The sequence below is a fragment of the Oncorhynchus gorbuscha genome, linkage group LG06 (assembly GCF_021184085.1).
Source record: "Oncorhynchus gorbuscha isolate QuinsamMale2020 ecotype Even-year linkage group LG06, OgorEven_v1.0, whole genome shotgun sequence".
Classification (NCBI taxonomy): Eukaryota; Metazoa; Chordata; class Actinopteri; order Salmoniformes; family Salmonidae; genus Oncorhynchus; species Oncorhynchus gorbuscha.
This window is the reverse complement of record NC_060178.1, coordinates 78,558,870-78,573,098: the sequence shown is the minus strand read 5'-3', so window position 1 is coordinate 78,573,098 and position 14,229 is coordinate 78,558,870. Positions and strand designations below refer to the sequence as shown.

General features: G+C 45.4%; 1 protein-coding gene across 2 annotated transcripts in view; it reads left to right on the top strand.

The window, feature by feature from the left end:
• Positions 1–359: 359 nt before the first annotated feature.
• LOC124038374 (S-adenosylmethionine synthase-like) overlaps positions 360–14,229 on the top strand; it is a 28,849-nt gene continuing 14,979 nt past the window's right edge. The window contains exons 1-4 of one of the 2 annotated variants that reach the window (XM_046354186.1): positions 360–612; positions 9,998–10,075; positions 10,615–10,737; positions 12,556–12,812. In XM_046354186.1, the coding sequence (XP_046210142.1) occupies positions 543–612; positions 9,998–10,075; positions 10,615–10,737; positions 12,556–12,812 (528 nt within the window). In that variant the 5' untranslated portion in view covers positions 360–542. The remainder of the gene's footprint in view (positions 613–9,997; positions 10,076–10,614; positions 10,738–12,555; positions 12,813–14,229) is intronic. The other variant, XM_046354185.1, reaches the window with a different exon arrangement.

The following is a 14,229-nucleotide window of genomic DNA, read 5'->3' as shown; positions in this document are numbered from 1 at the left end:
GTAGTTAGCAAGGTAGATTGTCATATATAAAAGCCTCTCTCTTTCTCTCTCTTCATACCTTTACACAGCCCAAGCTCAATCCTAATGGAGAGCTAACCAACCCGGAGAATAGAGGGGAGTGATAGTTTGCTTTCTACAGCCCAACAAGGGTATCTGGACTCCAGCAGCACCCCGTGGATGACAGAAGTTGTAGATTCCTACCACCATTCAGGATTGTTGAAAGAACAAGGGTTTAATTGGGACTTGACTACATTTTAAATCCCCTCCATCAACAACTCCCCCCTGGAATGGTCTGTCCCATGGGTTCACCACATGATGTGTGTGTGTGTTTTCTCTTAGCCATATATAGGACCATGTATAGATAGTCCAGGAGTTCTGGAAAGAGATCTGGATAGACAGACAGTCAATTGACCGCACAGCTGCAACCCTCTCTTTCTACCATCTCGAGCAGGAATATAAACCTCTCATCGGATCTATTTGGCTGCTGTTGAAGGAAACTTCTCTGTGTTTTTGAGTGGTTCTGAGCACCTGCCTGTGTCAAAATGAGTGACACTCTGCTGGATGATGAGTCCTTCATGTTCACTTCGGAGTCTGTCGGAGAGGGACATCCAGGTGAGTCTTCTCCTGGTTCCATTTTACTTGCTCTTTACATGCTCTTTACCAGTACACACAATTTTTTTCTAGCCGTGGCCCCAGAGCTATAGCAACATGCTCAATGAGAACCTACATCTGTGCCTGTCAGATGAAGTGTGAATAGTTACTCAATGTTGATAATGCACATTATATATTAGTTGCATGGCTACAGTTTGACACAATCATAGTTCAAGTGTGTATAGCCCTCATATTCAAATCTGAATATTAAAGCCAGTTCCAGTACTTTTTTCATACTTCCCCTTTAATCAGGGACTGATTTAGACGGGTGCAATTAAATATCAGGAAGGACAGAAAAACCAGCAGTAGTTTGGACCTCGTGTCAAACTAATTCCATGGAGGGCCGAGTGTCTGAGGGTTTTCGCTCCACCCTTGTACTTGATTAATGAATTAAAGTCACTAGTTAGTAAGGGACTCCCCTCACATGGTTGTCTATGTCTTAATTTAAACTAAAACCTAAGACACTCTGCGGAATGAGTTTGACACCCCTGTCGTAGCGTAGATAGCGTAGATCTGAATACCCCTGGTATATAGTATGAAATATAAAATATATTTTATATACATTTTTGGGGAAAGAATTTAACTAAATGTCTAAATTTGCTCAAAAACTGATTACCGTGCTGATGTAGAAACACAGCGTAATGGTGCTCTATGACTCAAAGATAGTATCTAGTCAGCCACTATAAGACCCTGGAGGTAGTTAATCTGTCTGTGCTCCTGGCAGACACATTTACACATTTACTATGAGAGCATATGGATGGTATTCCATTGATAGACCTACCCCATGGCTCTCTCTTTTTCTCACTCTGTCTCTCTCTCTCTGTCTCTCTCTCCCTGATGGGGGATATTGAGTAGAGGTCTGGTGTAGAGTTGCATTGCTGAGAGAAAGGAAGAGAGAGAGTGACGTATGCTCCCACAGTACACTATTGCCAGCATGCACACACACACATTCACACAAACAGTCTGATGTCCCACCAATACAAGCACAGCGGTGGGCCGATAGTGACACACAGTACATTGCACACACTGTTCCACAGAAATCAGTAAATCAATTAAGTTTGATAAGTTGTGGTGTTTGTGTGTTTATTTTTAGGGGGGGGGGTATAATGTTGCAGTTTGATTGGCTCTTATTTTAAAATGTTCATTCTGCTAAAGCAATCAACGGTCTGGGGTCCCGTACACTCCGCCCCCTCCAACCATGTTAACTCCAACCACGTCCAATAAAAAATGCTTAAACCTATTCTGCCCTCTTTGGGTGAATAGGAAAAAATGGGATGTGGTAGTTACAGGACTTTTTTATGCATGATAGTACTTTAAAAAAGTGTCAATATTTTGAGAATAATGTGGCAATAATTCATGAATAAACAATGAAGCAGGGGTTTTACGCAAAGGTGTTTGTGGGAGGGTTAATATAGGTAACCACACAGAATTCTATGAAATACCTCACCTGAGTCTGTGTCGTTCCTCCTTCTGAAAATAATCTGTGGCACAACTTCTTCCAGGTCCAAATAGGCCTACTTATAATAATATGGTTATTATGTGCTAAAAGAGATCGGATTTCCTTGTTACTAAAGCCAATTCTAAAGTATAGTTTCACCAGGTCATCTAACATCATGCATTTCAATGGTGGCGCACACAGCAACAGGGAGCCAGGGCGAAAACAAAGTATCCAAGTATCACCACCCATCGCCGTTGTTTTCTCTCTTCACTTGGCCCTAATACTCTTCTGTAGTTAACAGTATGTAACAGTGTAGTGTATTGGTATTTCTATATTGCCTTTAAATTGTTTAACTTGGGTCAAACGTTTCGGGTAGCCTTCCACAAGCTTCCTACAATAAGTTGGGTGAATTTTGGCCCCTTCCTCCTGACAGAGCTGGTGTAACTGAGTCAGGTTTGTAGGCCTCCTTGCTCACACACACTTTCTCAGTTCTGCCCACAAATGTTCTGTGGGATTGAGGTCAGGGCTTTGTGATGGCCACTCCAATACCTTGAATTTGTTGTCCTTAAGCCATTTTGCCACAACTTTGGAAGTATGCTTGGGGTCATTGTCCATTTGGAAGACCCATTTGCGACCAAGCTTTAACTACCTGACTGATGTCTTGAGATGTTGCTTCAATATATCCACACAATTTTCCCCCTCATGATGCCATCTATTTGTAAAGCACCCCCACAACATGATGCTGCCACCCAGGTGCTTCACGGTTGGGATGGTGTTCTTCGGCTTACAAGCCTCCCCCTTTTTCTTCCTAACATAACGATGGTCATTATGGCCAAAAAGTTATATTTTTGTTTCATCAGACCAGAGGACATTTCTCCAAAATGTATGATCTTTGTCCCCTCGGAAAAAAAAATTGTAGACGGTTTTGGAGCAGTGGCTTCTTCCTTTCTGAGCGGCCTTTCAGGTTATGTCGACATAGGACTCGTTTTACTGTGGATAAAGATAATTTTGTACCTGTTTCCTCCAGAATCTTCACGAGGTCCTTTGCTGTTGTTCTGGAATTGATTTGCACTTTTTGCACCAAAGTACGTTAATCTCTAGGAGACAGAACGCGTCTCCTTCCTGAGTGGTATGACAGCTGAGTGGTCCCATGGTGTTTATACTTGCGTACAATTGTTTGTACAGATGAACGTGGTACCTTCAGGCATTTGGAAATTGCTCCCAAGAATGAACCAGACTTGTGGAGGTCTACAATTTTCTTCTGAGGTCTTGGCTGATTTCTTTTGATTTTCCCATGATGTCAAGCAGAGAGGCACTGAGTTGAAGGTAGGACTTGAAATACATCCACAGGTACACCTCCAATTGACTCAAATGATGTCAATTAGCCTATCAGAAGCTTCTAAAGCCATGACATCATTTTCTGGAATTTTCGAAGCTGCTTAAAGGCACAGTCAACTTAGTGTATGTAAACTTCTGACCCACTGGAATTGTGATACAGTGAATTATGAGTGAAATAATCTGTCTGTAAACAATTGTTGGAAAAATGACTTGTGTCATGCACAAAGTAGATGTCCTAACGAACTTGCCCAAACTGTAGTTTGTTAAACAATACATTGGTGGAGTGGTTTAAAAACAAGTTTTAATGACTCCAACCGTCACACACTTTACTGGGTGACTTTCACTGTCATGTTTTGTCTTAGATTGTCTTGTCATTTTGCTTTTCCTCTGTTCATTTTCCCCCTGCTGGTCTTTTTAGGTTCGTTCCCCTTTTTCTCTCTCCCTTCCTCTCTCTCTTCTCTCTATCGTTCCGTTCCTGCTCCCAGCTGTTCCTATTCCCCTAATCAATCATTTAGTCTTCCCACACCTGTTCCTTATCTTTTCCCCTGATTAGAGTCCCTATTTCTTCCCTTGTTTTCCGTTCCTGTCCTGTCGGATCCTTGTCTATTGTTCACCGTGCTGTGTCTGTGTATCGCCCTGTCGTGTCGTGTTTCCCTCAGATGCTGCGTGGAGAGCAGGTGTCTGAGTCTGCTAGGTTCAAGTGCCTTCCCGAGGCAACCTGCAGTTCTTGATCGAGTCTCCAGTCTGTTCTCGTCATTACGAGTGGAATTATGTCTTATGTTTGTAGAATTACTTTTCTGGATTAAAGACTCTGTTTTCGCCAAGTCGCTTTTGGGTCCTCATTCACCTGCATGACAGAAGGATCCGACCAAAGAATGGACCCAGCGACTACAGACGTTCGTAACACTGCCGTCGAGATCCAAGGAGCCATGCTCGGCAGACACGAGCAGGAATTGTCTGCTGCTCGCCATGCCGTGGAGAACCTGGCCGCTCAGGTTTCCGACCTCTCTGGACAGTTCCAGAGTCTTCGTCTCGTGCCACCTGTTACTTCCTGGCCTGCCGAGCCTCCGGAACCTAGGGTTAATAACCCACCTTGCTACTCCGGGCAGCCCACGGAGTGCCGCTCCTTTCTCACCCAGTGTGATATTGTGTTCTCTCTCCAACCCAACACATACTCTAGCGAGAGAGCTCGGGTTGCTTACGTCATTTCACTCCTTACTGGCCGGGCTCGAGAGTGGGGCACAGCTATCTGGGAGGCAAGGGCTGATTGTTCAAACAATTACCAGAACTTTAAGGAGGAGATGATTCGGGTTTTTGACCGTTCAGTTTTTGGTAGGGAGGCTTCTAGGGCCCTGGCTTCCCTATGCCAAGGTGATCGATCCATAACGGATTACTCTATAGAGTTTCGCACTCTTGCTGCCTCTAGTGACTGGAACGAGCCGGCGCTGCTCGCTCGTTTTCTGGAGGGACTCCACGCAGTGGTCAAAGATGAGATTCTCTCTCGGGAGGTTCCCGCCAGTGTGGACTCTTTGATTGCTCTCGCCATCCGCATAGAACGACGGGTAGATCTTCGTCACCAAGTTCGTGGAAGAGAGCTCGCGTCAACGGTGTTTCCCTGCTCCGCATCGCAACCATCTCCCTCCTCTGGCTCAGAGACTGAGCCCATGCAGCTGGGAGGTATTCGCATCTCGACTAAGGAGAGGGAACGGAGGATCACCAACCGCCTGTGCCTCTATTGCGGATTTGATGGACATTTTGTCAATTCATGTCCAGTAAAGGCCAGAGCTCATCAGTAAGCGGAGGGCTACTGGTGAGCGCTACTACTCAGGTCTCTTCATCTAGATCCTGTACTACTATGTCGGTCCATCTACGCTGGACCGGTTCGGGTGCTACATGCAGTGCCTTGATTGACTCGGGGGCTGAGGGTTGTTTCATGGACGAAGCATGGGCTCGGAAACATGACATTCCTTTCAGACAGTTAGACAAGCCTACGCCCATGTTTGCCTTAGATGGTAGTCATCTTCCCAGTATCAGATTTGAGACACTACCTTTAACTCTCACAGTATCTGGTAACCACAGTGAGACTATTTCTTTTTTGATTTTTCGTTCACCTTTTACACCTGTTGTTTTGGGTCATCCCTGGCTAGTATGTCATAATCCTTCTATTAATTGGTCTAGTAATTCTATCCTATCCTGGAACGTTTCTTGTCATGTGAAGTGTTTAATGTCTGCCATCCCTCCCATTTCTTCTGTCCCCACTTCTCAGGAGGAACCTGGCGATTTGACAGGAGTGCCGGAGGAATATCATGATCTGCGCACGGTCTTCAGTCGGTCCCGAGCCAACTCCCTTCCTCCTCACCGGTCGTATGATTGTAGTATTGATCTCCTTCCGGGGACCACTCCTCCTCGGGGTAGACTATACTCTCTGTCGGCTCCCGAACGTAAGGCTCTCGAGGATTATTTATCTGTGTCTCTTGACGCCGGTACCATAGTGCCTTCTTCCTCTCCGGCCGGGCGGGGTTCTTTTTGTTAAGAAAAAGGACGGTACTCTGCGCCCCTGCGTGGATTATCGAGGGCTGAATGACATAACGGTTAAGAATCGTTATCCGCTTCCCCTTATGTCATCAGCCTTCGAGATTCTGCAGGGAGCCAGGTGCTTTACTAAGTTGGACCTTCGTAACGCTTACCATCTCGTGCGCATCAGAGAGGGGGACGAGTGGAAAACGGCGTTTAACACTCCGTTAGGGCATTTTGAGTACCGGGTTCTGCCGTTTGGTCTCGCCAATGCGCCAGCTGTTTTTCAGGCATTAGTTAATGATGTTCTGAGAGACATGCTGAACATCTTTGTTTTTGTCTATCTTGACGATATCCTGATTTTTTCACCGTCACTCGAGAGTCATGTTCAGCACGTTCGACGTGTTCTACAGCGCCTTTTAGAGAATTGTCTCTACGTGAAGGCTGAGAAGTGCTCTTTTCATGTCTCCTCCGTTACTTTTCTCGGTTCCGTTATTTCCGCTGAAGGCATTCAGATGGATTCCGCTAAGGTCCAAGCTGTCAGTGATTGGCCCGTTCCAAGGTCACGTGTCGAGTTGCAGCGCTTTTTAGGTTTCGCTAATTTCTATCGGCGTTTCATTCGTAATTTCGGTCAAGTTGCTGCCCCTCTCACAGCTCTTACTTCTGTCAAGACGTGTTTTAAGTGGTCCGGTTCCGCCCAGGGAGCTTTTGATCTTCTAAAAGAACGTTTTACGTCCGCTCCTATCCTCGTTACTCCTGACGTCACTAGACAATTCATTGTCGAGGTTGACGCCTTCAGAGGTAGGCGTGGGAGGCATTCTATCCCAGCGCTTCCAGTCTGACGATAAGGTTCATCCTTGCGCTTATTTTTCTCATCGCCTGTCGCCATCTGAACGCAACTATGATGTGGGTAACCGCGAACTGCTCGCCATCCGCTTAGCCCTAGGCGAATGGCGACAGTGGTTGGAGGGGGCGACCGTTCCTTTTGTCGTTTGGACAGACCATAAGAACCTTGAGTACATCCGTTCTGCCAAACGACTTAATGCCCGTCAAGCTCGTTGGGCGTTGTTTTTAGCTCGTTTCGAGTTTGTGATTTCTTACCGTCCGGGTAGCAAAAACACCAAGCCTGATGCCTTATCCCGTCTGTTTAGTTCTTCTGTGGCTTCTACTGATCCCGAGGGGATTCTTCCTTATGGGCGTGTTGTCGGGTTGACAGTCTGGGGAATTGAAAGACAGGTTAAGCAAGCACTCACGCACACTGCGTCGCCGCGCTTGTCCTAGTAACCTCCTTTTCGTTCCTGTTTCCACTCGTCTGGCTGTTCTTCAGTGGGCTCACTCTGCCAAGTTAGCTGGTCATCCCGGTGTTCGAGGCACTCTTGCGTCTATTCGCCAGCGCTTTTGGTGGCCGACTCAGGAGCGTGACACGCGCCGTTTCGTGGCTGCTTGTTCGGACTGCGCGCAGACTAAGTCGGGTAACTCTCCTCCTGCCGGTCGTCTCAGACCGCTCCCCATTCCTTCTCGACCATGGTCTCACATCGCCCTAGACTTCATTACCGGTCTGCCTTTGTCTGCGGGGAAGACTGTGATTCTTACGGTTGTCGATAGGTTCTCTAAGGCGGCACATTTCATTCCCCTCGCTAAACTTCCTTCCGCTAAGGAGACGGCACAAATCATCATCGAGAATGTGTTCAGAATTCATGGCCTCCCGTTAGACGCCGTTTCAGACAGAGGCCCGCAATTCACGTCACAGTTTTGGAGGGAGTTCTGTCGTTTGATTGGTGCGTCCGTCAGTCTCTCTTCCGGGTTTCATCCCCAGTCTAACGGTCAAGCAGAGCGGGCCAATCAGACGATTGGTCGCATACTACGCAGCCTTTCTTTCAGAAACCCTGCGTCTTGGGCAGAACAGCTCCCTGGGCAGAATACGCTCACAACTCGCTTCCTTCGTCTGCTACCGGGTTATCTCTGTTTCAGAGTAGTCTGGGTTACCAGCCTCCTCTGTTCTCATCCCAGCTTGCCGAGTCCAGCGTTCCCTCCGCTCAAGCGTTTGTCCAACGTTGTGAGCGCACCTGGAGGAGGGTGAGGTCTGCACTTTGCCGTTACAGGGCACAGACTGTGAGAGCCGCCAATAAACGCAGGATTAAGAGTCCTAGGTATTGTTGCGGCCAGAGAGTGTGGCTTTCCACTCGCAACCTTCCTCTTACGACAGCTTCTCGTAAGTTGACTCCGCGGTTCATTGGTCCGTTCCGTGTCTCCCAGGTCGTCAATCCTGTCGCTGTGCGACTGCTTCTTCCGCGACATCTTCGTCGCGTCCATCCTGTCTTCCATGTCTCCTGTGTCAAGCCCTTTCTTCGCACCCCGTTCGTCTTCCCTCCCCCTCCCGTCCTTGTCGAGAGCGCACCTATTTACAAGGTACGTAGGATCATGGACATGCGTTCTCGGGACGGGGTCACCAATACTTAGTGGATTGGGAGGGTTACGGTCCTGAGGAGAGGAGTTGGGTTCCGTCTCGGGACGTGCTGGACCGTTCACTGATTGATGATTTCCTCCGTTGCCGCCAGGATTCCTCCTCGAGTGCGCCAGGAGGCGCTCGGTGAGTGGGGGGGTACTGTCATGTTTTGTCTTAGATTGTCTTGTCATTTTGCTTTTCCTCTGTTCATTTTCCCCCTGCTGGTCTTTTTAGGTTCGTTCCCCTTTTTCTCTCTCCCTTCCTCTCTCTCTTCTCTCTATCGTTCCGTTCCTGCTCCCAGCTGTTCCTATTCCCCTAATCAATCATTTAGTCTTCCCACACCTGTTCCTTATCTTTTCCCCTGATTAGAGTCCCTATTTCTTCCCTTGTTTTCCGTTCCTGTCCTGTCGGATCCTTGTCTATTGTTCACCGTGCTGTGTCTGTGTATCGCCCTGTCGTGTCGTGTTTCCCTCAGATGCTGCGTGGAGAGCAGGTGTCTGAGTCTGCTAGGTTCAAGTGCCTTCCCGAGGCAACCTGCAGTTCTTGATCGAGTCTCCAGTCTGTTCTCGTCATTACGAGTGGAATTATGTCTTATGTTTGTAGAATTACTTTTCTAGATTAAAGACTCTGTTTTCGCCAAGTCGCTTTTGGGTCCTCATTCACCTGCATGACATTCACTTTTACTTGATGCGATTTCTATTAAGGTATCTTTACTTTTACTCAAGTAAGACAATTGAGTACTTTTCCCACCACTGCTCTTTTGTTGCTGAGAAAATGCAAACCTGTAGTGTAAAAACAAATACCCCCAAAATTGTGAGTTTAAAAGGGTTTCTAAAGTTCTAATCCACATAATAATTCACATTTCCTGTTGCTGCGGGATTATTTTGCTGCTGTAGCAAACTGGTTCAAATTAAGATCCTACATCTGTATGTACACCAGGGCTTGAAACAGGCATAGGATACAGGGCCCTCACAAAGTATTCCTACCCCTCACAAAGTATTCCTACCCCTTGACTTATTCCACATTTTGTTGTTTTGCAGTCTAAATTTAAAACAAATCTCACCCATCTACACACAATACCCCATAATGACAAAGTGACAAAGTTTTTAGAAATGTTTGCAAATGTATTGAAAATGAAATACAGAAATATCTCGTTTACATAAGTAATCACACCCCTGAGTCAAAACATGTAAGAATCACCTTTGGCAGTCTTTCTGGGTGTCTCTAAGAGCGTTGCACACCTGGATTGTGCAAATATTTGCTAATTATTATTTTTAAAATGTTTTAAACTCTGTCAAATTGGTTGTTGATAAATGCTAGGCAACCATTTTCAGGTCTTGCCAAATACTGCTCTTTTGTACTTTGGGATTATCCCCCAAAAAAGGAATGTGACACTTTTTAAAGATTTCACGAGTTCAATGGGTACAATCCTGTTCATGAGGATATTATTAATTTGCATCACGCTCAAATACACTTTGTTTCGGTGTTTCTTAATTCAAGCCATGTGCCGGGTGGCGGGCATCACTCCAACGACTCATTCTTTTAGTTGTGTCTGCTTTGTATCCTTTGTTCTTTTCATTTATTATTGTCATCTTTCTGTCCTTTTCCAGACAAGATATGTGACCAGATCAGTGATGCAGTCCTGGATGCTCACCTGAAACAGGACCCAGATGCCAAGGTTGCCTGTGGTGAGTTAGAGGGGGACACATTTAAAGGAAACACACAGAATAACAGGGTCATGGTGAGTGAGGGGACACATTTAAGTGAATCACACAGACCAACAAAGGAAAATGTCCCAAAAGAATTTCACCATGCATTCCTTCTGCTCTGTCTAAAGCTAGCACTGCTTTCTGTTTTGTTTGAACTCAAACCCTTTGATTTTGTCTTACATAACTTCTTAATTTCCAAGAAAAAACTCAAGGAAATAAGCTTATTAGAATAGTTTGGACACACAACACATAAGAAACCCACTGACCCCATATTGGGATATTGACCTAATGTACATTCTACACTTATCTATGTCCACTATGAACTCAAAATGATTTGTTGTTGTTGTTGTTGTTGATTTGTTTCCCAAGGTAGAGGTCTACAAGTTCAAAATACCTTACCAATCAATTACACAACACTTGAGACATACTTACATAGAATACCACTTATCTAAAGATAAGTGTCATTGGTTGTTATTACACAGTTATAAAGTGTTAATGGTTGTCTTCACCCTGTGTAGAGACGGTGTGTAAGACTGGCATGGTGCTGCTGTGTGGAGAGATCACGTCCCGGGCCAATGTAGACTACCAGAAGGTTGTCAGAGACACGATCAAACACATCGGCTACGACAACTCAGACAAAGGTGAGAAACAGGCTTCTGTTGTACTCAAACCAGTATGTTTCTACTGAACAAAAATATAAATGCAGCATGTAAAGTGTTGGTCCCATGTATCATGAACTGAAATAAAAGATCCCCAAAATGTTCCATACACACAAAAAGCTTATTTCTCTCAAATGTTGTGCACAAATTTCTTTACATCCCTGTTAGTGAGCATTTCTTCTTTGCCAAAATAATCAATCCACCTGACAGGTGTGGCATATCAAGAAGCTGAGTAAACAGCATGATCATTACTGTTCATTTCTCTACTCTTCACCTGAAACGGGACCCAGATGCCAAGGTTGCCAGTGGGAGTTAGAGGGGGACACATTTAAGTGAAACACACAGACCAACAAAGGCAAATGTCCCAAAAGCATTTCACCATGCATTCCTTCTGTTCTGTCTAAAGCTAGCACTGCTTTCCGTTTTGTTTGAACTCAAACCCTTTGATTTAGTCTTACATAACTTCTTAATTTCCAAGAAAAAAATAAAGGAAATAAGCTCATTAGAACAGTTGGGACACACAACACATAAGAAACCCACTGACCCCATCTTGGGATATTGACCTAATGACACAAGTGTTCTCTTCTCTACCAACGTTGTTTTAGACAATTTGGCAGTACGTCCAACCGGACTCACAACCACAGACCATGTGTAACCATGCCAGCCCAGGACCTCCACATCCAGCTTCTTCATCTGAGACGGTCGTCTGAGACAAGCCACCCGGACAGCTGAGGAAACTGTGGGTTTGCATACCCGAAGAATTCGGGTTATGCAGAAACCGCCTCAGGTGCGTGCTCATCGTCCTCACCAGTTTTTTGACCTGACTGCAGTTCGGCGTCGTAACCAAATGAAGTGGGCAAATGCTCACCTTCGATGACCACTGTCATGCTGGAGAAATGTGCTCTACGTGGATTTCAACTGTACCAGGCAGATGGCAGACGGCATGTATGGCGTTGTGTGGACGAGCGGTTTGCTGATGTCAACGTTGTGAACAGAGTGCCCCATGGTGTTGGTGGGGTTATTGGTAAGGGGCAGGCATAAGCTGTGGACAACGAACACAATTGCATTTTATCGATGGCAATTGGAATGCACAGATATACCGTGACGAGAACCTGAGGCCCCATTGTCGTGCCATCACCTCATGTTTCAGCATGATAATGCACGGCCCCATGTCGCAATGATCTGTGCACAATTCCTGGAAGCCGAAAATATCCTAGTTCTTCCATGGCTTACATACTCACCATACATGTCACCCATTGAGCATGTTTAGGATGCTCTGGACCAATGTGTACGACAGCGTGTTCCAGTTCCCGCCATTATCCAGCAACTTCGCACAGTCATTGAAGAGTGGTGGGACAATATTCCACAGGCCACAATCAACAGCCTGATCAATTCTATGGGAAGGAGATGTTGTGCTGCTTGGGGCAAATGGTGGTCACACCAGATACTGACAGATTTTCTGATCCACAACCTTACCTTTTTTAAGGTATCTGTGACCAACAGATCTGTATTCCCAGTCATATGAAATCCATAGATTAGGGCCTAATGAATTTCTTTCAACATACTGATTTCCTTATATGAACATTAACTCAGTAAAATCATTGAAACTGTTGCATGCGCGTTTATATTTTTTTGTGAGTGTTCTGCTATACTATAGTGTAGATTGCATAATGTAGAAAATCAGAAACATACTAGAGGATGAATCATGACCCTCTGTCTCTCTTTTCCTCCCTCTTTCTCTTCCCCTCCATCTCTCTCTCTTTCTGTCCCTACCTTTCTCCCTCCTCTCTCTCTCCCCAGGTTTTGACTATAAGACCTGCAATGTGTTGGTGGCTCTGGAGCAGCAGAGTCCAGACATTGCTCAGGGTGTCCACATCGACAGGAAAGAGGAGGATATGGGAGCTGGAGACCAGGGTCTGATGTTTGGCTATGCTACAGACGAGACAGAGGAGTGCATGCCTCTCACCATCGTACTGGCTCACAAACTGAATTCCAAGATGGCCGAACTCAGACGCAACGGAACCATCCCCTGGCTCCGCCCCGACTCTAAAACACAGGTGAGACTGAGAGAATTACCAATGAACTCTCTCTCTCTCTCTCTCCCTATTTCTCTCTCTGGGGGGGATATACAGTTGAAGTCGGAAGTTTACATACACTTTAGCCAAATACATTTAAACTCAGTTTTCCACAATTCCTGACATTCAATCCTAGTAAAAATTCCCTGTCTTAGGTCAGTTAGGATCACCACTTTATTTTAAGAATGTGAAATGTCAGAATAATAGTAGAGGGAATGATTTATTTCAGCATTTCTTTCTTTCGTCACATTCCGAGTGGGTCAGAAGTTTACATACACTCAATTAGTATTTGGTAACATTGCCTTTAAATTGTTTAACTTGGTTCAAACTTTTCAGGTAGCCTTCCACAAAATTCCCACAATAAGTTAGGTGAAATTTGGCCCATTCCTCCTGACAGAGCTGGTGTAACTGAGTTAGGTCTGTAGGCCTCCTTGCTTGTACATGCTTTTTCAGTTCTGCCCACATATTTTGAGGTCAGGGCTTTGTGATGGCCACTCCAATACCTTGAATTTGTTTGCCCCAACTTTGGAAGTATGCTTGGAGTCATTGTCCATTTGGAAAACCCATTTACAACCAAGCTTTAAGTTCCTGGCTGAATTCTTGAGAAGTTGCTTCAATATATCCACATAATTTTCACCCTCATGATGTCATCTATTTTGTGAAGTGCACCAGTCCATCCTGAAGCAAAGCACCCCCACAATACGATGCTGCCACCCTAGGGCTTCAAGGTTGGGATGGTGTTCTTCGACTTGCAAGCCTCCTCCTTTTTCCTCCAAACATAACGATGGTCATTATGGCCAAACAGTTACATTTTTCTTTCATCAGACCAGAGGACATTTCTCCAAAAGGTACAATCTTTGTCCCCATGTGCAGTTGCAAACCATAGTCTGGCTTTTTTATGACGGTTTTGGAGCAGTGGCTTCTTCCTTGCTGAGCGGCCTTTCAGGTTATGTCGATATAGGACTCGTTTTACTGTGCATATTGATACTTTTGTACCTGTTTCCGCCAGCATCTTCACAAGGTCCTTTGTTGTTGTTCTGGGATTGATTTGCACTTTTCGCACCAAAGTATGTTAATCTCTAGAAGACAGAGCGTGTCTCCTTCCTGAGTGGTATGACGGCTGAGTGGTCCCATGGTGTTTATACTTGCGTACTATTGTTTGTACAGATGAACGTGGTACCTTCAGGCATTTGGAAATTGCTCCCAAGGATGAACCAGACTAATGGAGGTCTACACATTTTTTTTCTGAGGTCTTGGCTGATTTCTTTTGATTTTCCAATGATGTCAAGCAAAGAGGCACTGAGTTTGAAGGTAGGCCTTGAAATACATCTACAGGTACTCCTCCAATTGACTCCAATGATGTCATTTAGCCTATCAGAAGCTTCTAAAGCATGACATA